Genomic DNA, 27,367 nt, shown 5'->3' with positions numbered 1-27,367 from the left:
ACATTAACCACTAAGTCATCTTCCCAGCCTTTATCTACTTATTTGAGAGAAAGAGAAAGAGGGAGAAAGAAAACAAATCAAGAAGAAAGGAGGGGGGAAGAGAGAAAATGGGCATGCCAGGGCCTCCAGCCACTAAAAATGAACTCCAGAAGCATGTGCCACCTTGTGCATCTAGCTTTATGTGGGAACTGGGGAATGGAAGCTGGGTCCTTTGGCTTTGCCAGCAAGCACCTTAGCTGCTAAGCCATCTCTCCATGTCTTCTTGATCAATTTTCTTGCCCAGTTTATTTTTATTTTTGTTTATTTATTTGAGAGAGACAGACAGACAAAGAGGCAGAGAGAGAGAGAATGGGTACACCAAGGCCTCCAGCCACTGCAAATGAATTCCAGACGTGTACGGCCCCTTGTGCATCTGGCCAACATGAGTCCTGGGGAATTGAGCCTTGAACCGGAGTCCTTGGGCTTCACAGACAAGTGCTTAACTGCTAAGCCATCTCTCCAGACCCCCAGTTTTTTTTTTTTTTTATTTGAGAAAGAGAATGGGTGCACCAGGGCCTCCAGCCACTGCAAATGAACCCGACACATGGGCCACCTTGTGTATCTGGCTTATGTGGGTCCTGGGGAATCTAACCTGGGTCCTTTGGTTTTGCAGACAAGTGCCTTAACCATTAAGCCATCCCTCCAGGCCTTTGCCCAATTTTTTGGCATGTGCAATGTGTTTGTGCACATGAGTGGATGCATATAAAGGCTAGAAGTTGATGTTGGATGTCCTCCTCACTCTGAACCCACTCACTATTTAGAGCAGGCCCTAAGCTCACAGCAATCGTCCTGCCTCAGCACACGTCTGCAGTTTGTTTACAGTGGCTGGAGCCCTGGCGTGCCCATTCTCTCTCTCCCTCTTTCTCAATCACATAAAAATAGTTACCTACTTACAGAGAGAAACAGGAAGACAGAGAGTGAGTATGGGCATGTCAGGGCCTCCTGTGACTGCAGATGAACTACAGATGCATGTGCTACTTTGGGCATCTAGCTTTACATGGGTACTGGTGATTTGAACCCAGGCCTTTGCAAACAAGCACCTTTAAACATTGAGCTATCTTCCAGACCAATTATAACTTTTTAAAAGCTCTGAGGAACAGTCACTTGCAAATGAAGTAATGAAGAAATACTTTCTGGAGGGAGATGGAATGTCTGCCAAGCCTTAAAAGACAAAGAGGAGGGAGGGCATTTCAGTTGGAAGGACTGGTGTGAATAAAGTTAAGAAAGTGCAAGTCATGCTCTAGGAACATTAGTGTTGTTACATGGGTGGTGAAACAGTAGAACTTAAGTGGAGTAAAAGAAAAAGATGCTGGCAAAAAAATAAATAAATAAATAAAATAAAAATGGAAATCTACTAGAAAGGGCTCAAATACCAAACTAAGAAGTCACGATTTCACATTGTAGGCAAGGGAAACTATAGAAAAAAAATATGACCTGACTGACCTGAAAAGTTTACTGTAGTTGCAGGGTAGGAAAGACTAGTTAGAAAAGGAAATTTAAAGAGGGAGAGCATGAGAGCCTAAGTTTAAATGAGAAAAAGGGGCTGAGGAGATGGCTCAGTAGTTAAAGGTGCTTGTTTGCAAAGTCTGCTGGCCTGGGTTCTATTCCCCAACAACTCACACAAAGCCAGATGCAAAAGATGGTACATTTATCTGGCATTTGTTTGCAGTGGAAAGAGGCCCTGGCATAACCATACACAAACATATACAAATTAGAATAAATAAAAAAGACATTTCAGTACTGGGTAACAACTCGATCACACCTTCCAAGGCTCAGGGTCTAATGCGGAAGAGGTGGCAGAAAGAATGTAAGAGCCAAAGGAAAGGTAGGACTCTGTACAATGTGCTCCCTCCAGACATAAAATGACCTGGACATCCATGACCTCATAGTGCCTGACACTACCTCTACCTACACAAGACCATCATAAGAGGAGGAAAAGACCATGACATCAAAATAAAAGAGACACTGATTGAGATGGGGAGGGGTATGATGGAGAATGGAATTTCAAAGGGGAAAGTGGGGGAGGGGAGGAAGGGTATTACCATGGGATACTTTTTATAATCATGGAAAATGTTAATAAAAATTGAGAAAAAAAATCAAAATTTTAGCCACACACAGTGGCATACACTTTTAATCCCAGCACTGAGGAGGCTGAGGTAGGAGGACCACTGAGAGTTGGAGGAAAGCCTGGGACTACAAAGTGAATTTTACAGTCAGCCTGGGCTAGAGTGAGACCTTCCCTGAAAACAAAAAACAAAAAATGAAAAAATAAACCAAAATTTTGTTTAAAGAGATGTGTCCAATAACTCAAAAAATTCTAGGTTGGAGAGAAAGCTCAGCAGTTAAGGAACTTACCTGCAAAGCCTAAGGACCTGAGTTCAATTCCCCAGTACCCACATAACAACAGAGGTACAAGGTGGCACATACATCTGGAGTTCATTGTTTGCATGGCTGGAGGCCCTAGCATGCCCATTCACTCTCTCTTTCTCTCTCCCTCTTTCTCAAATAAGTAAATAAATTTGAAAAGAAAAAAAAAAAGACATTTCACATGTAGGTCTGAATCATGGATTTAATGAAGAAATATGAAGAGAGAGGAATCTTGGGCCACAGCCAATAAAGCCCTCTGAAATGACCCAATGTTTATTCAGTGGTTCATTGTCTTTTCAAGTTAAAAAGGCTATTTTTAAAATCTGGACCTTTTATTAAAAAATATTTTTATCTGAAAGAGAGGAGGAGAGAGAAAGGAGAGAAAGAGGCAGACAGACAATCAGCACATCAGGGTCTCCAGCCAGTGCAAACGAACTCCAGACATGTGTCCCCTTGTATATTTGGCTTAAGTGGGTCCTGGGGAGTTAAATATGGGTCCTTTGGCTTTGCAGGCAAATGCTAAGCCATCTCTCCAGCTCCCCTCACCTTAACTCCTTAAACTAGGCATGGCTTAACCCAGCATTCAGGAGGCTGATGTAGGAGTAGGTGGGATTGCTCTGAGTTTGACGCCAGCCTAGCCTCAAGTGAGTTCCAGGTCAGCCTGGGATAGAGTATGACTCTATCCCAGGCCTAGTTTTCTGTCACATACATCACGTTTTGAATATTCCTCTGTATGCGTTTTATGCCAAGTATACTGGCATCCTTACATTCTTGTAAGGACAATGACGTAAAAAGAGTAAAGGTGTGGAGCTGAAGAGACGGCTTAGTGGTTAAGGCATTTGCTTGCGAAGCTTTAGGACCCAGGTTCTATTCCCCAGTACCCATGTAAGCCATATGCACAAGGTGACACATGTGTCTGGAGTTCAATTACAGTGGCTGGAGGTCCTGGCACACCCATTCTCTTTTTCTCTATCTGGTGCTGGCTCTCCTCTTTCTCTCTCAAATAAAATAAAATAAAGGTGTGTGATGAATACTGCCATGTTGCCCAGAGAGGGTCCGTTTTGAATAGGAGGACTGCCAAGCGTTTGTACACATTGGTGGTGGTGTGTTGTTTTTTTTAAAAAATATTTTTTTATTTATTTGCAAGCGGAGGGGGGCGGGAAGCATGGGCATGCCACTGCAAATGGACTCTGGCTCTAGGTGGGTCCTGGGGAATTGAATCGGGCCGGCATGCTTTGCAAAGAAGGGTCTTTAACCACCGTTGATGGGAGTTTTTGCAGTTGAGCAACCTTATTTTTAATTCTCCAGTTCTCCTTTATAAGGTGAAGCCAGGTGACCATGAAAACATGCCCAAGGGGCTTCCGTCAGAGGGTGGACTTGAGGTCCCGCCACCTTCACCCATTCCTGCCTCCATGCACGGAGTTCTCTCACCGATTGTGCTCGTCAAGCAGAGAGAAGAGCGGGCCGAGGCGCAAGTCCGCCGCTTGCTCTCGAAGCTCGCTGAGCGGCACGGCCTGCACCACGGACTGCAGTGCACGTAGCTCCTCCAGCGGCGCTTCCAACCGCGTCACCTCCCTCAGGAGCGCCATCGCCTGCGCAGCCATCTTGCCAGCTCCAGCCCGCCCACTCACCAGGTTCCGGTGCAGGTCTCCAAATTTCGCGAGATCTGCGGGCGCTCAGCAGCTTTTAAAGGTGCCAAGTCTCGCGAGATGAGACCCTCCGTGAAGCGTGACAGGGTGGAGGCGGAGGAACTTGCCAGTCGGTCTGGCGTCACTGGGGTTTTCCCTCAGCTGGCTGCGCGCGCTTTCCCTTGGTAAACTGGTGCGCATCGCAGTCTGTCGCCTCGCAGACGCGGACGCACCGGGAGTAAACGGCCTTGAGCATGGCCTCCTGGACCCACGAATCCCGAGCCGGGCGCTCATCTAGAGGACGTGGCGGAAATTCTCGAGAAGTTAGACGAAGGGAAGCGCGAGTCGCCCGGACGTGGGGCACGTTCTGGAGACTTTGCGTCAGGAGGACGTCCGATGAAGGAATCTTGTAGGCCGGCTGGGAGAAAGTTTCTGGAACCTGATCCAAAATGCTGCGACTCCAAAGGCCATTTGAATCTAGGCCAAGTGCATCTGTAGGTATCTGGTCACTGCGACCCAGATCCGTTTCATGCAAACAAGAGATGATTGGGGAAGTTTCAAAATCGCTGTCACCTTGAAATATTAGGGTACTTGGAGGGGCAGCAAGAACCACTTAAAAAGCTGCTTGAGGCCTGGAGAGATGGCTTAGCAGTTAAGGCACTTACCTACAAAGCCAGTGGACCCAGTAAGCCAGATGCCCAAGGTGGCCCATGTGTCTGGAGTTCCTTGCAGCAGCTGGAGGCCCTGACGCGCCCATTCTCTCTATATGCCTTTTTCTCTCTCCCTCCCTCCCTCTGTCAAAAATAAAAATAAAACATTTCCTGTCCCTCTCCCCACTTCGTTTCCCCATTCTCCCTCTTTTCAGCCCTTCCTCACTTCCCAGCTGGCTTGCACCCTCTACTCCCCTGACCCACTGTACACTGCCTCCAAGTGTGTCTCAGATCCTCTTCTGCTGTTCTAGCAGCAAGCAGCAGAGGCACACTCCATCCTCTCCCTCTCCAAAGCCAGGTCACTCCAGAGCCGTCAATAAATGCCCCCATTTCTTTTTTTTTTTTCAAATTTTCATTAACTTTCATGATTTATAAAAAATATCCCATGGCAATATCCTCCCTCCCCCCACTTTCCCCTTTGAAACCCCATTCACCATGATATCCCCTCCCCATCTCAATCTCTTTTATTTTGATGTCATGATCTTTTCCTCCTCTTATGATGGTCTTGTGTAGGTAGTGTCGGGCACTGTGAGGTCATGGATATCCAGGCCATTCTGTATCTGGGGGGAGCACTATAAGGAGTCCTACCCTTCCTTTGAAATGCCCCCATTTCTAAAAGCGTGGTCTCAGAACTTAAAGACGTGGTTGCTGTCTGCAATTTGGCATGCCTATGGCAAGAAGGAGCCAGAGACAGAATCCTTGGAAGCTTGTGGAACAGTGAGCCTGGCTTACACATAGGCAAGCAAGAGACACCCTGCCTCAAGACAAGGTGGAAGACAAGAACCAACATTCTTAAGTTGTCTTCTGACCACATACATGCCATAGCATGTGCACACATGAACACACATGTACACATCACACAAAGATTAAATATAAATACAAGTTGAATGAGCTCAATGGTGTGAACCATAACAATATATACCCACAAACCAGGAAGGAGACCAGTCCCTGTAACTAGAGATAAAGATAAGCCTAAGGAACAAAAAGAAAGAAAAAAAATTTTGAGCCGGGAGTGATGGCACACGCCTTTAATCCCAGCACTCGGGAGGCAGAGGTAGGAGGATTGCCATGAGTTCAAGGTCACCCTGAGATGACAGAGTTAATTCCAGGTCAGCCTGGACCAGAGTGAGACCCTACCTCAAAAAAAAAAAAAAAAAAAAGATAAGCCTAAGGAAATTTACTGCTGTCTTATGCTGCAATTGATATTAATCCTTTACTGAATCAAAGTTTGGCTTTCAGCCAGGCATGATGGCGCATGCCTTTAATCCCAGCACTTGGGAGGCAGAGGTAGGAGGATCACTGTGGGTTCAAGGTCACCCTGAGACTACATAGTGAGTTCCAGGTCAGCCTGAGCTAGAGTGAGACCCTATCTCAACCCCCACCCCCGAAAAATATTTTTGGCTTTCAAAAATTATTTCAGGGGCTGAAGAGATGGCTTAGCGGTTAAGCGCTTGCCTGTGACGCTTCAGGACCCCAGTTCAAGGCTTGATTCCTCAGGACCCACATTAGCCAGATGCACAAGGGGGCGCATGCGTCTGGAGTTCATTTGCAGTGGTTGGAGACATTGGCATGCCCATTCTCTCTCTCTCTGTCGCTCTCAAATAAATCAATAAAACAAAAAAAAAAAAATTTCAGTAAGTTTCTTTAGACTTACCAAGAGGTGGAAAAGAACCTTCAGATGAAGGAGTTGGAGAAAAGAAAGCAAATAGTGGAATAGATGATGGAGATGAATGCAATATCTGAATCTGAGGAGAAGGCTGAGTCCTGCTCTGGGTCTGAGACTGTCATTTCATAAGGGGGGAAAAGGTAGATGCTGAGAAAAAAGGTTCATAAGTAGCACCTGGACTCTTAGCAGCACTAAGATTGGATAGATTTGAAGATACTATCAAAGTGATTTAAAAAATAAAATTGGGGCTGGAAAGATGGCTTAGTAGTAAGGCACTTGCCTTCGAAGCCTAAGGACACGTTTGACTCTCCAGATTCCATAAGCCAGATGCACAAAGGTGAGGCAAGCGCAAGGTCACATATGCCCACTAAGTGATGTTTCTGCAGTTCAATTACAGTGGCTGAGGCCCTGGCCCACCATTCTCTCTAAAATAAAATTAGGAGCTGGGAGGGGTGGCACATGCCTTTCATCCCAGCACTCAGTAGGCAAAGGTAGGAAGATTGCTGTGAATTTGAGGTCACCCTGAGACTACATAGTGAATTCTAGGTCAGCCCGGGATAGAGTGAAACCCTACCTCATAAAAACAAAGAGATGGCTCTGTGGTTAAAGGTGCTTGCTCGCAAAGTCTGCCAGCTCAGCTTCAAGTTCCCAGTGCCTATGTAAAGCCATATGTCTACAGTGGTGCATGTATCTGGGGTTTGTAGTGGCAAGAAGACCTGGCATACCTATTCTCTTTCTCCTTTCAAACAAAAATACTTAAAAAGCACTCATTAGGAATTTCTGGGGGTAAACCAAAAACCCTTCTGGAATCTAACTTCAGAATCAAATATGAAGAACTTACAGATATCTGTGTTGACAGCCAAAGGACATAGAGATTGCTCCTTACAAATAACAGCTCATCAATTGTCAACATCAGCAGCACCCTTCCTTTCATCCTTATTTTTTTAAAATTTTTTGTTCATTTTTATTTATTTATTTGAGTGTGACAGAGAGAGAGAGAGAGAGAGAGAGAGAGAGAGGGGGAGAGGGAGAGAATGGGTGCTCCAGGGCTTCCAGCCACTGCAAATGAACTCCAGATGCATGTGCCCCCTTGTGCATCTGGCTAACGTGGGTCCTGGGGAATCGATCCTTGAACCAGGGTCCTTAGGCTTCACAAGCAAGCGCTTAACCACTAAGCCATCTCTCCAGCCCTCCTTTCATCCTTATTATCAGCAGGCACACATCCATGGCATTTAGTCATTAACAAACTCTCAGTGAGAAAGAGTCCTGTGTGAAAGTTGGAGATAACATCTCAGGAAAATAATTTGAGGGTCTGAGATAAATGGCCATTGACAATGCCTATTCTTACTGTCATAGCTATGAAAGATCATGGCTCTGATTTTCTTTTTTTTTAGTGGGTTTGTAAAGGTTTTCTTAGAGCCATTTAACCTTATTTTCTCTAAGCTTATGTATTCTACAGATACTAAGCTTTTGAGTCATAAGTAGAAGTTGTTAGTCCATATACTACTTGCTCTTGGAGCTGGAAGGATGGCTCAGTAACCACTTGTTTGCAAAGCCTGCCAGGCTGGGTTAAATTCCCAAAACCACCCACATAAGCCGGATGCTAAAAGTGGTGTCAGCATCTGGCATTCATTTGCAGTGGCAGGAGACCCTGGTGTGGCGCACGTGTGTGCACATACACACAGTTTTCTTTTTTCTTTTCTTTTTTTGTTTTGTTTTTTAATTCTAGATCTTGGAATTGTGAGATGGTCAATGTTTCATGAAGTACTTACTAGTATTCTTCTCTGTTAGTTCCTCATGCCTATAAAGAATTAGCTCTTTCTTTGCCACCACCACCACTCCAAAATTCACAGAGGTTAAATCATTTGCCTAAGTTTGTGCAGCTAACAGTAATGTCAGGACTACAGTTGATTCACTACTTAGTAGACACTTTGCTAGGAAGTGTATCAGGCCTTTTAGAATTTGTAGCCAGGCTGGAGAGATGGCTTAGCAGTTAGGGTCACTTGCTGGCAAAACCTGATGGCCTTGGTTGATTTCCCAGTACTCATGTAAGGTCAGATACGTAACGTGGCACATGTGTTTGGAGTTCATTTGTAGCAGTACTATCCTAGCATGCTCATGCTCATATTCTCTCTTTCTCTGTGTTTATAAGTAAATAAAGATATTTAAAACTAAAAGATTTTGTAACCCCAAGGAATTAGGCAGACAGGTGAACAGGGAATTACAATAAATGGGGCTATGAACTGGTAATTTGTGGGCCATATTTGGTTAACAGGTACATTTTGTTTCTTTGCCCAGTTTAAAATAATTTTCAATTTGTTTCTAGCATTCTCCCCCCTCCCCTTTTTATGTTTGTGAGGTGTGGTGGTTTGAATTAAGTGTCCCCCATAAATACATGTGTTTTGAATGCCTGGGTCCCAGCTGATGGCAATTAGGAAGTAGGTCATTACTGGCAAAAGTGTATTACTGAGGGCGGGCTTAGGGGTGTTCTAACCAGCAGCCCTTTGCTAGAGTTAGCTCACTCTCCTGTTGCTGTATTCCACCTCATAGTGGCAAAGAGGCGACATCCAGCTTGTACTTGTGCCATCCTTTCCTCTGTCACTATGGAGCTTCCCCTAGAGACTGCCAGCCAAAAATAAGCCCTTTCCTCCCATCAGCTGCTACTGGTCAGGCAGGTGTTTGTCCCAGGAATGTGAAGGTAACTACAAAAAGAGATTACTTACATACAATAAAATTTAACAGAGCTGGTGAGATGGCTCAATGGTTAAAGGTGCTTGTTTGCAAAGCCCACGTTCCATTCCCTAGTACCCACGTAAAGTCAGATGCACAAAACAATACATGCATCTAGAGTTCATTTGCAGTGTCAGGAGGCCCTCGTGTGCCCATACACACCCTCTATCTGAATCTCTTGTTCTCTCTCTATCTCAAATAAATAAATAAAACATTCACCTGTTCAAGAGCATAGTCTATTGAACCTTTAAGCTACCACCAGAATCATCAGTCATCTGACATAAAATACTTCTTTAACTTAAACACTTTAACCTGTAACTCTGTACACTAAAATCTCTTCCCCTGTGTGTGGAGTTATTATTTTTTTGTGTTTTTAAAATTTATATATTTGAGAGTGACAGAGAGACAGGAAGAGGCAGATAGAGACAGAGAGAGGGAATGGGCATGCCAGGGCCTTCAGCCACTGCAAACGAACTCCAGACACATGAGCCCCCTTGTGTATCTGGCTAACGTGGGTCCTGGGGAATCGAGCCTCAAACCGGGGTCTTTAGGCTTCACAGGCTAGCACTTAACCGCTAAGCCATCTCTCCAGCCCTGGAGTTATTATTATTATTATTATTATTTTATTTTTATTTTTTAATTATTTATTTATTTATTTGAGAGCGACAGACACAGAGAGAAAGACAGATAGAGGGAGAGAGAGAGAATGGGCGCGCCAGGGCTTCTAGCCTCTGCAAACGAACTCCAGATGCATGCGCCTCCTTGTGCATCTGGCTAACGTGGGACCTGGGGAACTGAGCCTCGAACCGGGGTCCTTAGGCTTCACAGGCAAGCGCTTAACCGCTAAGCCATCTCTCCAGCCCAAGGAGTTATTATTTTTTAAAAATATTTTTATTTATTTATTTATAAGGAGAGAGAAAAGAATGGCCACACCAGGGCCTCACACTGCTGCGAATGAATTACAGAAGCATGTACCACTTTGTGCATCTGGCTTTATGTGGGTACAGACAGTCAACTTTGCAAGTAAGCACCTTAACTGTTGAACCATCTCTCCAGCCCTGGAATTATTATTTTAAATTAGGATATTTCATCTTAGAATTTTGGCAGCCCTAGCAGCAGAGAATTCTGCAGTCCCAAAGGACAGCAGTCAGCCACTTGCTTGCTGCTTTTCCAGTTTGCGGCAGCTCCCTACAATAAATGTTAAATGCTTCTGCTTAAGTGTGAATGCTATGTGTTAAGAGGACTATGGCACTAACTCTAGTAAAGGCTGTCCAAAGCAGCTGGCCTGGAAAGAGAAATGACTTCATACAGAGAGAAGCAAGGAACAAAAGTTAAGCCAAGGAGAATTAGAAGGGAGGTCCTGGAAAAAAGGTTATGGGGACAGAGAGGCAACTATATTTGGGCTCCATTTGTTTGCTTTTGTTGGTTTGGGAGTCTTTAGAGAAGAGGTTTGTGTGTGTGTTGTGGGCTTTTTAGGTTTTATATTCTAAAAAGTTTTATCCTTTCATCTGTACATCTCTAGGGATGTCATGTTTTTTGTTGTTGTTTTTTTTTTGTTGTGTGTTTGAATGGGAAAAGAAAATAGCACATATTTTTGCAAGGGTTGTGGGTCTGAAAATGGTGCTTAGATTGTAAGTGTCGGAGGAGAGATGTCTCCAATAAAAACAACTCCTTTCCCAGCTGGTCCCAGTCTTTTGGCCAACCTAGTTGGGAGGGGCAGGGCTAGGCAGTATACAGTGAGAAGGTGGTGGGGAGGTGGCAGTTAAAGCCGGCCTACCAGTGGGCACCTTCCCCGAAGATGTAATTCATTGTCATTGCCTTGTGCTAAATTACCAGCAGCACCATGGACAGGCCAGAATCACGGTGCCCTACATCCACTGTCCTTACATGCCTCCTGGTGAGTGCCTCAGTTTACAACACTGCCAGTGCCCCTCACTATTAAGCCTCTACCTTGGGACCAAAGGAGGAGGAGCGAGGGAAGAAGATGTATTTCTTTTCAGTGCTTTGGGGAGTTACAGTATGGGCAAGTCACTAGGGGGTGAACTGTAAGTTCCTCAGAAGCACTACTCAGTCCTTGTGCAAGCTATAGAGTGTGCTTCTTGATCACCAGCAACCCCTTTATTTCTGCTTTGTGGTGGCAAATGCCTGGGCTGTGTTTCATTGCTAGAGTGAGGGATTGAAAGAAGGGTTTGCTGGCGACTTCTCCCGTATGTGTTCTGTGATATTTCCTTTTGTCTATTGCAGTTACCTCTGTGTTTTTCCTCCAGTTGTCTGCGGGCTGTTTTTTCATCTGTGAAACATCTTAAAAAGTTAATGTTGCAAATGAGAAGAGTTAATGCCAATGAAGAGAGTATAGAAAGAGCTGTAGGCTCAGAAGGCTTAAGATTCTAGCAGCCTGCTGCTCTCTTTTGTAGTGATCACTCCCCTTCTCTGTCCATTATATCCTCATTTGTGAAAACTTGCACAAATCGGCAGCTCTTCACTTTTGGGGATGGCAAATCTCTGTGTTATTTTTTGAAAGTTCTGGATTTTCACCCCAGGAAAATGTACAAACCATTATTAAATGTATAAATGTTGATCTCATGGTGTTTGCAGATTTCTTAAAGCTAGGTGGATTAAAATTTAATACCAGTTAGGTGAAGTCTTTATGCCTTGCCACAGACTTGTGAAGTCAACCTTAACCTCTTTAAGGTTATGTATGTACTCTAGGACAAAAAAGGAAGAAAGAATCCAGATGTGGTGATGTATGCTTATAATCATAGCAAGTGAGAAGTAGAGGCAGGAAGATTGCTACAAGTTCAAGGCCAAGAAAAATAAAAGTGCTGGGTGAAGCAGGAAATACTTGAATGGAATTATAAAATGCTTATATAAAGGTAAGCTTTAAGCCGGGTGTGGTGGCATGCGCCTTTAATCCCAGCACTCAGGAGGCAGAAGTAGGAAGATCACCAGGAGTTCAAGGCTACCCTGAGACTCCATAATGAATTCCAGGTCAGCCTGAGCTAGAGTGAGACCCTACCTCGGAAAAAAACCCAAAAACTAAAGGTAAGTTTAGAGAGGTTATATAATAAAATGTATAGATATGAAAAGGTATAAAGGCTAAAATATAAAAACTTCAAGATGTAAAGATATTTTTGTTGTGTGTTCATATGTGTGTGTAATGTATACATGTGTGTGTGCAGATGCACATGCCTCATATGCCTACATGCAAAGGCCTGAGAAGTATATTAGGTGACCTCCTCTATTACTCCGCCACCTGATTTTCCAGAGACAGAGTCTCACAATGAACCTGGGGCTAGCTGGTTTTCAGTTAGATTGGCTTAATTAGGAGTCCTATTTCCATCTGACTCAGTTCTGGGTTTACAGGCATGAGAATCCACACCCAGCTTTTTGAATGGGTCTTGAGGACTGAACTCTGATCCTCAAGATTGCACAGCAGGTGCTCTTGCTCGCTGAGGCATCTTCCTAGCCTCATAAAAACATGTCTTTAAAAGCTGTGGTCTTTTCCCATCATAGTAAAATGTGTGATATGGCATTAGTAGGATGGTGGTGAGTATAGCTGCCTTCTGTTACAGATAGTGTACCTATTAGGGAAAGTTGAGTGTACTTTATATTCATTTCCTTTCACATTGTAAATTATTGTTATCCACTGTTGTGTCCAAACTGATCTTTCATGCTTATAATATTTTGTAATTGCCCATAATAGTTTTTCAAACCCATACAAGGTGGTGGGAATACAGAAATGAATGAGAGTAAAGACTATCTTATTTAAAAACATTTTTTATTTATTTGAGACTGACAGAGAGAGACGGGGGGGGGGGGAGGTAGGGAGGGAGGGAGAGAACGTGGGTGCACCAGGGCTTGCCACCACTTCAAATGAACTCTAGATGCATGTACCACTTTGTGCATTTGGCTTTATGTGGGTACTGGAAATTTAACCTGGGCCATCATTGTAAGCAAGCACCTTAACCACTGCACCATTTCTCCAGCCCAAGAGTAAAGACTTTCTGTCCAAAGGTGGGAGGCACATAAAAACTGCTTTATATTTTAGTGTGATCTGTGGTACAACTTGAGGAGGATTAACAATAGTCTTGGTCCCTACCCACAAGACAGTACCTCCTTCCAAGTCATGAATCATCATTTTCTACAGATATTGCCAAATGTCCCTAGCAAAGTAAAATTGCAGAGCTGGGAAGATGGCTCAGTGGCTAAAGGTACTTGCTTACAAAGCCTGCCAGCCCTGACCCAATCCTCAAGGCACCTACACAAGCCAACTGCAAAAAGGGCACAAGTATCTGGTGTTTGTTTGCAATGGCAAGAGGCCCTGGTACACTCACGCATACACACTGGGTTGGGGTGGGGAAATGTCACAGAGCCTAAAGACTTTCAAAGTTGGCTGGCCCGGGGTTCAATTACCCAGTACCCACATAAAATCAGACACACGAAGCAGCTTATGGTCTGGGGTTTCTTTGTGGTGGCAAGAGTCCCTGGCATGCCCCTACTCTATCTCTAGTACACACTCTCTCTGTCCTCTCAAATAAGCAAAAAGTGCTAAAGAGGACTGGATTAAATAAAGTTGAAAATGTCCCTTTACACAGTTTCCCAGACATTCTCATTATAATGCACAGGGGCCAGAATGGTAGATTCTGGACCCAAGTTTCCTTGCCCTCTGCCTTAGTGACTTCATCTACTAAATTCAAAGTTGTATAAGTAGTATGGGGGCCCATTTACCTCAGTGTTTTGTTTTTTTGTTTTTGTTTGTTTTTTCGAGGTAGTGTCTCACTCTAGCCTAGGCTGACCTGGAATTCAGTATGTAGTATCCGGGTGACCTCAAACTCATGGTGATCTCCTACCTCTGTCTCCTGAGTCCTAGCATTAAAGGTGTGCGCCACCACGCCCAGCTGCTCTTCTGCTCTTCTTTGAGTCAGAGGCTCTTGCTGTTGCAAATGAACACTAGTCTGGCCCAGAAGTTTTGGATTGTCCTGACTCCACTTCCCATTGTTGTAGGGCATTGGGATCACAGATGCATGTTATATCTCAAATGACTTTTCATCCTCCATGGTCACTGTCACCATAGCTCAGGAATTTAATGTCTTTTTCCGGAATTGAAAGAACTTACAAAGTAGGCTTCTTTCTGGTCAGTTCTCATTCCCCATCCTCTTGTTACTTTACTTGACTATATTGCTATTGTCTGACTTAAAAACCTCCACAAGCATCTGTAACCTGAGTCTAAGCCCCAGATTCCCTGGCCTAATCTTTTTCTTTATAATTCTATCCAGGCTCATTTCCTCCTTATCTCTTCTTAACCCCCACCCCCCCCCCCCCACAACAAAGGTCCATGCAAACAGGCTATTTTATACCTCTTGAGTTTGTACTTGATTAGTGTTTCCCTTCTATTTTATTTATTTCTGATCCAACTCATATGATGTTATGGTTTGACTGTGAAATACCCACCACAGACTCATGTGTTTGAATACTTGGTCCCCAGCTGGTGATACTTTTTTGGGGGAGTGGAGACTTGCTGGGAGGAAGTGGGTCACTTGAGGCTGGTCTGGAGGTTTACAGCTTGGCCTTACTTCCTGTACAGTCTCTGCTTCCTGGTTTGACAAAATGTGAACTTGTCTTATATTCCCATCACCACAGAACTACCTATCTTCCTTGCATGAGGCACTGTGTGTTTTCAAATAAGCCAAAAGAAATCCTTCTTCCTTTAAGTTGTCAGATATTTGGTCACAGAAATATCAAAGGTAACTAATATAAAAAATTGGTATTGAGAAATAAGGTCATTGGTGTGATGACCCTTACCTCTTCATAGGCCTCTAGAACTGGTGTGTGGGAGGAATCTTAGAGTTTGGAGCTGTAAGATAGAGAAACCCTAGAATAGTGTTAGCATACTATGTGGATTATTGAAAACAAAACAAAAAAGAATGCCTATAGAAATGTGGGTAGTAAGGAGTATCCTCACAATGTTCAGAACTAAGACTGTTGGGACCTGGGCTAGAGACCATTCTGTCAAAGAATCTGGCTGCCATTGACCCAGGTCCTGAAATTTTGAGAGGGTGAACTCAAAAGTAATGGACTAAGCCAGGTGTGGTAATGCACACCTTTAATCCCAGCACTTGGGAGGCACAGGTAGGTGGATCGCCATGAGTTCGAGGCCACCCTGAGACTACATAGTGAATTCCAGGTCAGCTTTCGCTAGAATGAGACCCTACCTCAAAAAAAAAAAAAAAAAAAAAAAAGTAATGGACTAATTTATTTGGCAGAGAAAATTTCACCACAGCATAACTTTCAGGCTGTGGAATGGTTGTTACTCGTTGAATTTACTCAGACTAACAATGACAGCAGAAAGTGGAGCAGAAAGATGTGAAAAATATGAAGTTTAGCAAGGGAACAAGCATCAACCCAATTAAAGTTGCTGTGCACTTTGATGAGGAAAATAACTTAAACCTAGTTAAAGTCTAGAGAAGGGTGGGTGTGGACAAAGTGGCAGTCACTGTTAAAAGAGATTAGTGTCAATAGACTCACCCATAGAAAGTTCTAGGGTTTAACAGTGCCAACTCATTTGGGGAAAAAAATTTCATTTGAACAATGAGTGCTTGAACAAAGGGAGCCTCTGACATCCTGCTGGAGCAGGCTGCTTAGGGAAATATTTTCTTGGGTTCAGACTCAAAGGTACACAGAGACTATGGCTGCTCTGTCCAAGGGGACCAGCCTATATCTTGAGCTTGCAGCATGCTGAGCTTGGCTTTATCTTAGTGGTGCTGGTTTTGGAGCCATGCCACATGCAAGAGTTTTGGTCATGGAAACTTGTAGCAAGGCTTCAGAAAGCTATCAAAAACAGTAAATGTGTAACAGTGTCAGATTCCCTGTATCGACACCTCCTGAGTGGACTGACTGTACAGGAAGCTGTGAAGGAAAGCCTAAGTTGCAGTGGAGACACCAGTATATTGGAGAGTCCAGAAACAAGGAATTTTTGCCAAAGCAAGTTGTAGGCACTGAGTGGAGCCAACCCAAGACAGAGGTCATGAGTACAAAATGCAGCAGAGTTAGAGAAGTGAGACTACCCAAACCCACAGTTGGTACTGTGATGATGCCAGATGCTGGACATATTGCAGCAGGATTTGGTGTTTGTGCTGATGGTTTTTCAATCTGGCCATAGTCCAGTCTTTTCTTGTTGTGCCCCCTCACCTCTCTCTCTCTCTTTTTTGTTGTTGTTGTTTATTTTTAGTTATTTGAGAGTGACAGAGAGAGAGAGAGAATGGGTGCGCGAGGGCCGCCAGCCACTGCAAACGAACTTCAGGTGCATGTGCCACCTTATGCATTTGGTTTACATGGGTCCTGGGGAATTGAGCCTCAAACTGGGGTCCTTAGGCTTCATGGGCAAGCGCTTAACCACTAAGCCATTTCTCTAGCCCCTATTTATTTATTTATTTATTTACTTATTTATCTATTTATTATTTTTCTTTGCAAGCAGGGAGAGATAGATATGGAGGAGAGACAGAGAGAGAATGGGCACACTAGGGTCTCTAGTCACTGTAAATGAACTCTGGACACATGTGCCCCGTGCATCTGGCTTATGTGGGTCCTGGGGAATCAACCAGCATCCTTTGGCTTTGCAGGCAAACGCCTTAACCGTTAAGCCATTTCTCCAGCCCTCACCTCTCTCTTTCTTTTTCCTTTTTTATTTTTCAAGGTAGGGTCTCACTCTGGCTCAGGCTGACCTGGAATTCACTATGTAGTCTCAGGGTGGCCTCTAACTCTCGGTGATCTTCCTACCTCTGCCTCCCAAGTGCTGGAATTAAAGGTGTGCTCCGTCATGCCCGGCTTCACCTCTCTTTTAAATGAGAGTGTTTACTTTAGGTATTACTTTCATACTATGTTGGAAGTATGTATTTTTAAATTTTATAGAGATTCACACCTAAAAGAGATTGTTTTGTGTCTCATAATTGAACAGCCTTGGAACTATAAGATGATGAAGACTTTTGAAGTTGAATGAAATGCACTTTGTATTATGGGATGGTCATGAACCTATGGAGCCAAGTATGGAATGTTTGGGTTTGAAGGTGAAATGTCTCCTGTTGTGGTTTGAATCAAATGTCTCCCATAAACTCATTTGTTCTAAATGCTCCAGCTAGTAGCAATTTGGTAGAAGGATCCTTGCTAGAGGAAGTGTGTTGTTGGGGGTGGGCTTAAGAGTGTTGTAGCCAGCTCCCCATTGCCAGAGCTTGTTTCTCTTGTTGCTGTTTTCCCCCTGCTCACAAGGGGTGATGTCCAGCTTCTACTCTACCAGTTTTTCCCCTGCCATCATGAAGCTGCCCCTAATAAGCTGCCAAAATAAAATATTTCTTCTCATCAGCTCCTTTTGGTCAGATGTTTTGTCCCATCAACATGGAGGTGGCTCCAACACTCTCCATAGGCTCATGGGTTTGAATATGTGATCCCTAGCTAGTGGTTCTGTTTGGGAGACTATAGAAACTTTAGGAGGTAGCACTTTGCTGGAGGGCTGGTCAAGAGGTTTGAGCCCAGCTCCTCCATATCTAGTCTCTGTTTCCCGGTTTGCTGAACATGAGCCACCAGCTACTGCATGCTCCTACGGCGACAGAGATGTCTGTTGCTATGTCTTCTCCATCGTGGTGTGTCATATCAAGCTGTAAGGTATTTGGTCATGGCATTGAGAAAAGTAACTAATACAGATGGTATATAGTCTCTTCAAAGCCTGCTGTTGCTCCCCACAAAGCCTTCCTCTTGATCTTCCCAGCCCTTTGTCTTAGTAACACATATTACATTTTTCTTTAGAGCTAGCCTATTTGTACTAAACTAGGCACAATACCTAGTACACATACATATGAATGCAGGTGAATTTTCTCTAAAGGTAGAGCTAAGTGCTTATTCAGTAATCTGCACAGGATGGTGGCTGTTCAGTGGGTGCCAGTCCAGAATTTTGGCTTCAACAATTAAAACTATAATTTTGAACACATTTGTTTTAAATTTATGAACCTCCTTTTTTCCTTATTTACAAAATGTAAACAAAACGTTTAAACCTGAAAACTTCGAGCACTAAAGCTCAATGTAGATCTGGAATTATTTTGTGCATGGGGGTGACAAAATGCTCTCAGCCTTGGTTCCAGTCTGCTTGAGCTGGGAGTCATTAACCTATTGTTTTCTTTTTTATCATGTAGATCCTGACAGCTTCTTTTCTGACATTCCCTATGCTCAGGACCCTTATTCTACAGCTCCACTCATCCCTCACCAGCAGCTATGTGTCTGGTACTCCATCCTCTTCATCAACTGTCCCAGTGAGCAAATTGCCAGAGACATTGCTAGGTATAGTGCAGGGGCCAGCGACTGCCCCAGAATGCCTGGGAAGCTACCAGGATGCTCTAAAAGGCTGCTATGAGGCTCTTATCTTTTTTTTCAATTTTTTTTATTAACAACTTCCATGATTATAAAAAATATCCCATGGTAATGCCCTCTCTCCCCCCACTTTCCCCTTTGAAACTCCATTCTCCATCATATCCCCTCCCCCTCTCAATCAGTCTCTCTTTCATCTTGACATCATGATCTTTTCCTCCTATTATGATGGTCTTGTGTAGGTAGTGTCAGACACTGTGAAGTCATGGATATCCAGGCCATTTTGTGTCTGGGGGGAGCACATTGTAAGGAGTCCTACCCTTTCTTTGGCTCTTACATTCTTTCCACCACCTCTTCCGCAATAGACCCTGAGCCTTGGAAGGTGTGATAGAGATATTGAAATGCTGAGCACTTCTCTTTTTTCCAGCACCATGATGCCTTCTGAGTCATCCCAAGGTCACTGCCAGCTGAAAAGAGAAGGTTCTCTACCAAAAGTGAGAGTAGCATTAATATATGGGTATGAACATTAAGAGAAGTGCTTACTGGGCAGTTTGATAAGCATAATATACACAGTTAGCCAGACAGCAGCAGATGTTACACCCCTAGGGCTCATGACTACCCCTGTTTTAAGTTTTCAGTATCAGGGGTGTATTCCCTCCCATAGAGCAGGCCTCCAGTCCAATTAGAGGGCAGTTGGTTTCCACCATGACAGACGTGCCACTATTGCACCTGTTGGTTCATTTGGCCTGGCTGGCCAAATATAAGGCTTGCAGTGTCCACTGGGTGATTGCTCTCTCCCATTGAACTGCATGCAGAATGGCTTCTTCTAGCTTTCTGTCAGCTGGTCTACATGGAGGAGTTAATCAGCTCAGTTCCAGCAGGATTTCTCAGTGGCCTTGCAGCCCAAGTATGTTGAGTCTTCAGCAATAGGGTCTTGCCATCTATTCCTGGTGGGAAACCAAGGGTGAGGCTCTTCTCTTATGGGATAACATTTTCTGTCCATTGATATACTGCACTGCCCCCTTTGGGTAGTATGAGGACTCAGGCTGAATGGTAAATAGTGAATGGGAGTAGAAAAGAGACATGAGATCTATAGAGATCACTGGGGTGTTGCTTGCTGAGCACTCTTCAGTTCTGTGTCTTGGTGGTGGTCCAGTCACTGTGACTCGTGTAGGTGTTGCCCAGGTGAAGGCTATAGCAGGTCTGACCTCTCATTTCTACTCCATTAATTTCTTTTCAAGGTCTCTGTCCATAATCACCATTAACACAAAACTTTTCCTATTAAATTTCTATTTGCTATTAAATTTCACAAAATTCTTAAAACACACCAAACTGTAGCAGGGGAGGGACATGGTAAATGAATGCCTAATGAGACTCAGATTTCCAAGGTAATTTCCCTTGTTTATCATTCCTACTCTTAAGACTTCTAAGACGCTGCGACTAGCCTCAGTGACTGTCACCCTCTGTTTTTGTCCTAGGGCCATATTGGATAAAAAGCTGGCTGCCTCTGTGAATATCCTGCCCAGAGCATCTTCACTGTGAGTTTTGCCACAGTTGATGGAGGGGATTTAGTTGTTTGTTTGTTTGTTTTCGAGGTAGGGTCTCTCTCTAATCCAGGCTGGCCTGGAATTCACTATGTAATCTCAGGGTGGCTTCGAACTCACAGTGATCCTCCTACCTCTGCCTCCCAAGTGCTGGGATTAAAGGCTTACGCCACCATGCCTGGCTTGGAGGGGATTTAGGAATGTTTGGGTTAGGTCCTGGCTAGTAAGAAGATCATTGAACTAATGTTGAACTGTTAGAGAATGTTTTAAAGACATTTAATCAACAGTTCACAGTTGACTTGTATTCAAAAATTAGTCATTGTATGTCATCTGAGAAACACAAAACTATTCTGTGTATTGAGAAAGGAGGAAAAAGGTTATAAATTCCCTCAATTGCTCACATCTTTAGGCAATGACTCCCAAACTTGGCTGCCATTTTGACCCCTGAGCTCCAGCCCAGATCTATTCAATTGCTCTCCCTCAGATGGGGCCCAGGTTTCTGAATCTTGAAAACATTGTAGGGGCTATATATGTAGCTGAGTGGTAGTGTGTTTGCCCAGCATACATAAAACCTTGGATTTGCTCTTTAGCACAATATAAAAAAAAGGACAAAGGGAGGAGAACGCCTCATGTAAATCCTTTAAGTTAGACTTCTTCAAGAGATGACAAGACTCCAGGAATGTTCTGTAGATGTTCCATGAATGTGTTAGAATGGTTGGATTAAATGAAGGACTTTGATCAAATCTAAACCTTTTTTAAAATATGGGCTTGGAAAAGATTTTTAAGTTACCTCCTCAGTAACTCATCTCGTTGCGCCAAGTTTGACAATTCACCAGTCTCTTCTATGACCATTGAAATTCGAATTTTATATATATATATATATATGTGTATATATATATATATATATATATATATGTATTATATATATATATATGTGTATATATATATATATATATATATATGTATTTAGTTTTTTGAGGTAGGGTCTCACTCTAGCTCAGGGTGACCTGGAATTCACTATGTAGTCTTAGGGTAGCCTCGAACTCACAGCAATCCTTCTACCTCTTCCCCCCCCGGGTGCTGGGATTAAAGGTGTGAGCCACCATGCCTGGCTGGAATTTGATTTTGTTCTCATCTTCCAGGTACTTTTGGAAGGGAGAAATAGAAGAAACCACTGAGAGCTTGTTGGTAAGTGAGAGTAGAGACAGAAGATATTTTGGTAGGGAATGAGCAGCACCAAGCCTTTGTCGAGATTCCAATTAAAAATGAGCAAAGATTGGCCTGGAGAGATGGCTTAGCAGTTAAGGTGCCTGCCTACAAAGCCAAAGGATCCCAGTTCGATTCTCCAGGACCCATGTAAGCCAGATGCACAAGGGGCATATGCATCTGGAGCTCATTTGTAGTGGCTAGAGGCCCTGGTGGGCCCATTCTCTCTCTCTCTCAAATACATAAATAAATAAAATATATTTTAAAAAATGAGCAAAGATCGTGTTAGAAGTGTAGCTCAGTAACAAAGCACTTGCATGGGTGAGCAGTCAGTCTTCACAAAAGAAAACCAAATTACCAAAGACCAACTGAGGTTTTATTAAATTTGGTTTTGTTGATGTTATCATCATTATTTTACAATTATTTTGTTAATTCTCAGACATAGATAAAAATCTTGGAAAGGCTAGAGAAATGGCTCAACGGTTAAATGTACTTTCTTGCAAGGCCTAATGGCTCTGGTTTGATTCCCCAACTCATGTAAAGCCATATGCACAAAGCAGCACATATGTCTGGAGTTCATGTGTAGCAGCAGGAGGCCCTGTCATGCATCCATTCTCTCTCACTCTCTCTTCCTACCTCCCTCTTTCTCATTCTAGTGCAAATAAATAAATATTTCAAAATATTTTTTGAAGAGGCACTTGCTTGCAAAGCCTACTGGCCTGGGGTTCAATTCTTAGCTGCCCATGTAAGCCAGACACAAAAAGTGGCACAAGTATCTGGTGTTCATCTGCAATGGCAAGAGGCCCTGGCATGCCCCACCCCCTCACATGCAAATAAATTTTAAAAAATCTGGTGGAAAATAGTCTGCTTAGTTCTTCTTTATCCTATATTGAAACTAAAGCAACAAACTAGGGCTCTGTTTGACTTGGGTTTATCTATGCTGGCAGGGTATACATACATGAGGCCAAAGGGACAGAGCCCAATATCTATCCAAATCCCTGACACAATGTTTGGTGATTGAGGCTGTTTGTGAGCAAGTGATCTGGCCTGGTAACCTGGGAAGAATGCTGTCTCCTAAATGGCCGGATGAATAGATGGGCAGAGCTGGGGCTCAGGTCCTGAGTTAGTGGTGATGTTTTCCTTCTGTTACAGTTAATAAAGACAAAGACTGCCAAGGTCCTCATGCTGTTCAGCTACATCAAGTAAGGCTGGCATCTCTTCTTTCTTACGTACCACAGGACCAACCCAGGACATTCTAGGTACCAGGTGAATGAGCCTGGAAGTGGAAGGCTGGGAGCATGGCCACTGCCTCCCCTAAGACTCTGGGCAAGTCCCTGTTCTTCTCCGAGCGTCAGTTTCTCCATCTGTAAAGCAGGGAGCTATAATTAGATTGTTTAAACCCAGTTTCAAAATATTGGTCTTGGGACTTCTTCACACTTTCAAAAAATTTACTGACACTCAAAAAAGCTTATGAGTTAATCTAAGTTATGTTTCAAATATGAAAACTGAGGAATTATGACACTTATTTTAAAATTTATTTAAAATTTAGAATTTATTTATTTATTTATTTATTTGATAATATAAGAAATATAAACAGAGAGAGAGAGAGTCAAAGAGAATGGGCTTGCCAGTGCTTTCTGCCACCTAATGAACTCTAGATGCATGTGCTGCATTGAGTATCTGGCTTTATGTGGGTACTGGGGAATCAAACCCTGGGCTATCATGCTTTGCTAGCAAGCACCTTTAACTACTGAGCCATCTCCTCAGCCCTTATACACTATTTTAGGGCTGGGAAGATGGTTCAACAGTTAAACACTTGCAAAGCCTTTGGACCTGGGCTTAATTCCCAAGTCACTCACATAAACTGGACTCCAAAAATGGCACAAGCATCTGGACAACTGGTATTGGTTTGCAGTGGCAAGAGTGCCTGTCATGCCCCTAAACGCATGTAAATAAATAAAAAATATTAAAAAGTTAAACACCGGCTGGAGAGATGGCTTAGCAGTTGAGCGCTTGCCTATGAAGCCTAAGGACCCCAGTTCGAGGCTCAGTTCCCCAGGTCCCACATTAGCCAGATGCACAAGGGGGCGCATGCGTCTGGAGTTCGTTTGCAGAGGCTGGAAGCCCTGGAGCGCCCATTCTCTCTCTCTCCCTCTATCTGTCTTTCTCTCTGTGTCTGTCGCTCTCAAATAAATAAATAAATAAATAAATAAATAAATAAATAAATAATAAATAAAAATTTTAAAAAATTTTTAAAAAGTTAAACACTATTTTAGTTCATTCAATATAATAAAATGATTATATAGTAATAACAGTATATTTTTATGGAAAGTAGTTGTATTTTCCAAAAGAAGAAATGAATGAAAATTTTTATAAACTGTGGCTTAATAGGATGGCTAGATCTCCTTAGAAGTATCCGTAAGTATAGCCGGGCTTGGTGGCACACGCCTTTAATCCCAGCACTCGGGAGCCAGAGATAGGAGGATCTCCGTGAGTTCGAGGCCACCCTGAGACTCCATAGTGAATTCTAGGTCAGCCTGGGCTAGAGTGAGACCCTACGTTGAAAAACTACACCCCCCAAAATAAGTATCCTTAAGTAGTAAGGCAATTTTAAGCTTATTATAACAAATACAAAGTTTCAAAAATTCTTTTACTTGAAAAATGAATTTTATTACTGGCAATAAGGAGGTTATCCTTTCTTCCCCAGTTTTGGGGATGGAACTCAAGGCCTCATGCATGCTAGGCAAGTGCTGTTTCACTGAGCTATGCCCCTGGCCTCTAAGTTGCTTTTTTGTAGAGTAACATGCTCACTCTGTTCATATTTCAGAAAACGTTTAGCTCATACTCAAGGCTGAGTAGCCATAATGAGTAAAAATAACAAATTATGGTCATGGAGAGTTGCAGGTAAAGATGGCACTCTGTCTTGTCAAGCACATGCTTGTGTGCACATGCATGTGCATGCACACACACATGCACACTAACACACACACATTCACACCTACTTCAGCTTGTGACCTAAAAAATCAGGTAAATTTTCAAAAATACCTTATGTGTATTTCTACCTGTGTCACACAGACTACTAAAAAGATAAGGGTTAAAATACAGTAAAAATAATAATTCTTATCACTTCAGATATGTGACATGAAATGACTTTTTAAAACTGCCAGCATGTGGCAGGAAAGAACACAATGGCAGCAAGTACATTTCGGTGCTCCTGTTTTGACTTATGCTAAGTCAACTGTAGTTCTATTATTGCTTTTGTACCAACATGATATAAAATGTTAGTGCAGTAAAAAGATAAATACTAAATTAGCATGACTATGAAAATAGTTTTACCTCATGGACTCCATGAAAGTCTTCGTGGTCCCCAGAGGCCAATGGACCTCACTTTGAGAACCGCTGGCACAAACCCTTGTCATCCACAGTGTGAGTTTTAGAACTGGCAGCACTGGGAGTTAGCTAGAAGTGCAGAATCTTATGCTCACTCCAGACCTGCTGACTCAATGCTACATTTTAACCAGATCTCCAATGATTCCTATACATGCTAGCACTTGAGATGTACGGATCTAAACTAGAGGTTTTCAAAGCTGCTATGTATTAGATCACTTGGAAACCTGTTTCAAATTACCACTGGAGTCCCACCTCACAGACTCTGACTGAATTAATCTCATGTGGGGTTAAGTAGTTATTCCTAAATATCACCTTGGGTTGGCTGTAATTGCAGCTGGGCTACAAACCACTGCTGCAGATGTTAAATCCTTTTCCTTCACATCTTATAGAACTAGGCTTTTGTGGTCATACGGCTATAGCTGAGTCTCAAATCTAGCTCCAGAGAAGGCCCTCATGTTACCTCAGCAGAGGTGAGGAGACAAGACACCTTTGGTCTAACTAACAACTTACCCAGTGAAGGGTAACTTCTGGGTTAGGAGAGAGCTCCAAAGTTTTACTTCCTATGCTGAAATATGACTCTGCCTGCTTGTTATACCATAATATTTTTATAATACTATTTTCATGCCTCATTTGTCCTGTCTATAAATAACATGGGATTCATACAACTGGGATGTGACATGTATTGAAGTTAATATTGGGAATTTAGATATGCAGTGCTTTAATACTTTATTTTATTACTAAAGTGACACATATATATGGAGAGAGACAGACAGAGAGAGAGAGAGAGAGAGAGAGAGAGAGAGAGAGAGAGAGAGAGAGAGAGGGAGAGGGAGAGGGAGAGGGAGAGGGAGAGGGAGAAACTGGCTAAGGTGTTCATGAAGTGAGTTAACCACATTCATCGCCTTCAGGCACTGGACAAAATTACCCCACTTATTCTACATGCTTAAGCACCTGTGCTCATATTGTGAGCACAACATGTTCTCTCATGAGGACTTTAGAGTGGCTCATTTAGCAGAAAGGAAGCAGAGAATTATGACTAGTATTTGAAACATGGGAGATAAAATTGCCAATGCTCACACTTTTTTTGCTTTAGTCCAAAAGTGACAAGAACTTGGGCTGTATAGAGGGCCATGTAAAAGAAGCAGGAGGAATGAGCTATGAGCTGGGGGTGTCCTATGAGCTGGGGGTGTCACTCAAGGTCCTTTGGAAAATTCAGTGGTTGTGAAGGGCTTTTGATTGATCAACAGTAGTGAGACCTTTCTAGATGGGAAGACATCTAGGAGGAGGAACAACATAAAGGTACAACATGCTGGACATGGTGGTGCATGCCTTTAATCCCAGCACTCAGGAGGCAGAAGTAGGAGGATCACCGTGACTTTGAGGCCACCCTGAGACTACATAGTGAATTCCAGGTCAGCCTGTAGTAGAGTGAGACCCTACCTCAAAAACAAAACAAAACAAAAAGGTACAACACAGTGTATGGGATGGTGATGACAACAGTAACATTTAATGTGTGTGCACCTCCAGTCACAGTGTTAGGTAAGTGATTTATATGTTGTCCCTTATTAGTCCTCAGCAATCCAACCACGTAGGTATATATTTCTTGCCTCTGTAGGGCTATTTGGAGAAACTAAGTGACTTGTCCATAATTACATAGCAAATAAGGGCACACACAGAATTTGAGTTCATGTCAGTAAGACTCTAAACTGGGAAACATACTCATGAGTGTTGGACCGTGGTGCTGGCCAGTAGACTGTAGCAGATAGCAGAGGGCCTCTGGTGAGCCAGTGAGTGGGCCTTCTGGGTGTCATCACGTAGCTGATTCTATTATATCTACTCACAAGGCTCCACTTTCTTCCCAAAGGTTGGTGCATCCTTTTGAAATTCCAGAGGTGTTCAGTCTTCTCATGAGGCAAGGAGATGTACACTACTTAAAGTGGCTTGAGGAGGCCATGGAGAAGTAATGGAGGAAAGTTCTCGCACAGGCTGCCTCTAGCTTTCAACTGCTCTCCAGGAAAAGCAGGCCTTCTTCTACCTCCCGGCATCTGTGTCAGCACAGAGGTGTTAACAGACCTGCGCAGGCTGAAGGTTTGAGGCTCCCGAGGCTGGAAGAAGCTGGGCCAGTGAGGCCTACAGGAACTCAGTGGAATTTGAGTGCTGCACGGCTAAGGGTGGCCAGAAGGTGTGCGGGTGAGGGTATTTAGGTGCAGAGACTGAGGGGAGGTAGCAAAGAGGGTGAGATTTGTTTTCTTTAGATGCTGGGCCTACCTCGAGCACCGAGGATGTCATTACTCCCTTGCTTTTTATGCTGTGGAATGGAACAAGGAATGAACCTTGTTCACCCAGAAGAGTGTGGGATGGATTCTTCTTCTAGAGGGACTGTCAAGTACTGTATTCAAAAGGATAGGTTGGGACTGGAAAGAGAGCTCAGCACTTTTTTTGCAAAGCTTGATGGCCCAGGTTCAATTCCCAGGTTCAAGTACCCATGTAAAGCCATTGCACAAAGTGACATATGTGCCTGGAATTTATTTGCAGTGACAGTAGGCTCTGGAATGCCCAAACATAGTCTTTGTGTGTGTATCAAATAAATAAAAATATCTGTAAAAAAGAATGGTGGTATTTGGGGAGTCAGCAGGAAGATTTCTCTTAAGCTTTCATAGCTCCTTGAACCTTGAAGAGGAGGGACTGGGAATGGGCTTACTGAACATGTGTGCAAGCCAGGGAACTATTTGGGTT

General features: G+C 43.3%; 1 protein-coding gene and 1 pseudogene across 1 annotated transcript in view; one reads left to right on the top strand and one right to left on the bottom strand.

Moving 5' to 3' along the window:
• The window catches only part of Psmd5 (proteasome 26S subunit, non-ATPase 5), a 30,020-nt gene extending 25,992 nt beyond the window's left edge, over nt 1-4,028 (bottom strand). Inside the window, exon 1 of the mRNA XM_004662748.2 lies at nt 3,838-4,028. Coding sequence (XP_004662805.2) covers nt 3,838-4,010 — 173 coding nt within the window. The 5' untranslated portion in view covers nt 4,011-4,028. The remainder of the gene's footprint in view (nt 1-3,837) is intronic.
• Nucleotides 4,029-10,983: 6,955 nt separating this feature from the next.
• Nucleotides 10,984-26,595, top strand: LOC101602422 (annotated as a pseudogene).
• The last annotated feature ends 772 nt before the right edge of the window (nt 26,596-27,367 follow it).

This window comes from Jaculus jaculus, chromosome 1 (assembly GCF_020740685.1).
Source record: "Jaculus jaculus isolate mJacJac1 chromosome 1, mJacJac1.mat.Y.cur, whole genome shotgun sequence".
NCBI classification, from domain to species: domain Eukaryota; kingdom Metazoa; phylum Chordata; class Mammalia; order Rodentia; family Dipodidae; genus Jaculus; species Jaculus jaculus.
The sequence above is the reverse complement of the archived record's forward strand: the minus strand, read 5'-3'. Positions and strand labels throughout refer to the sequence as shown.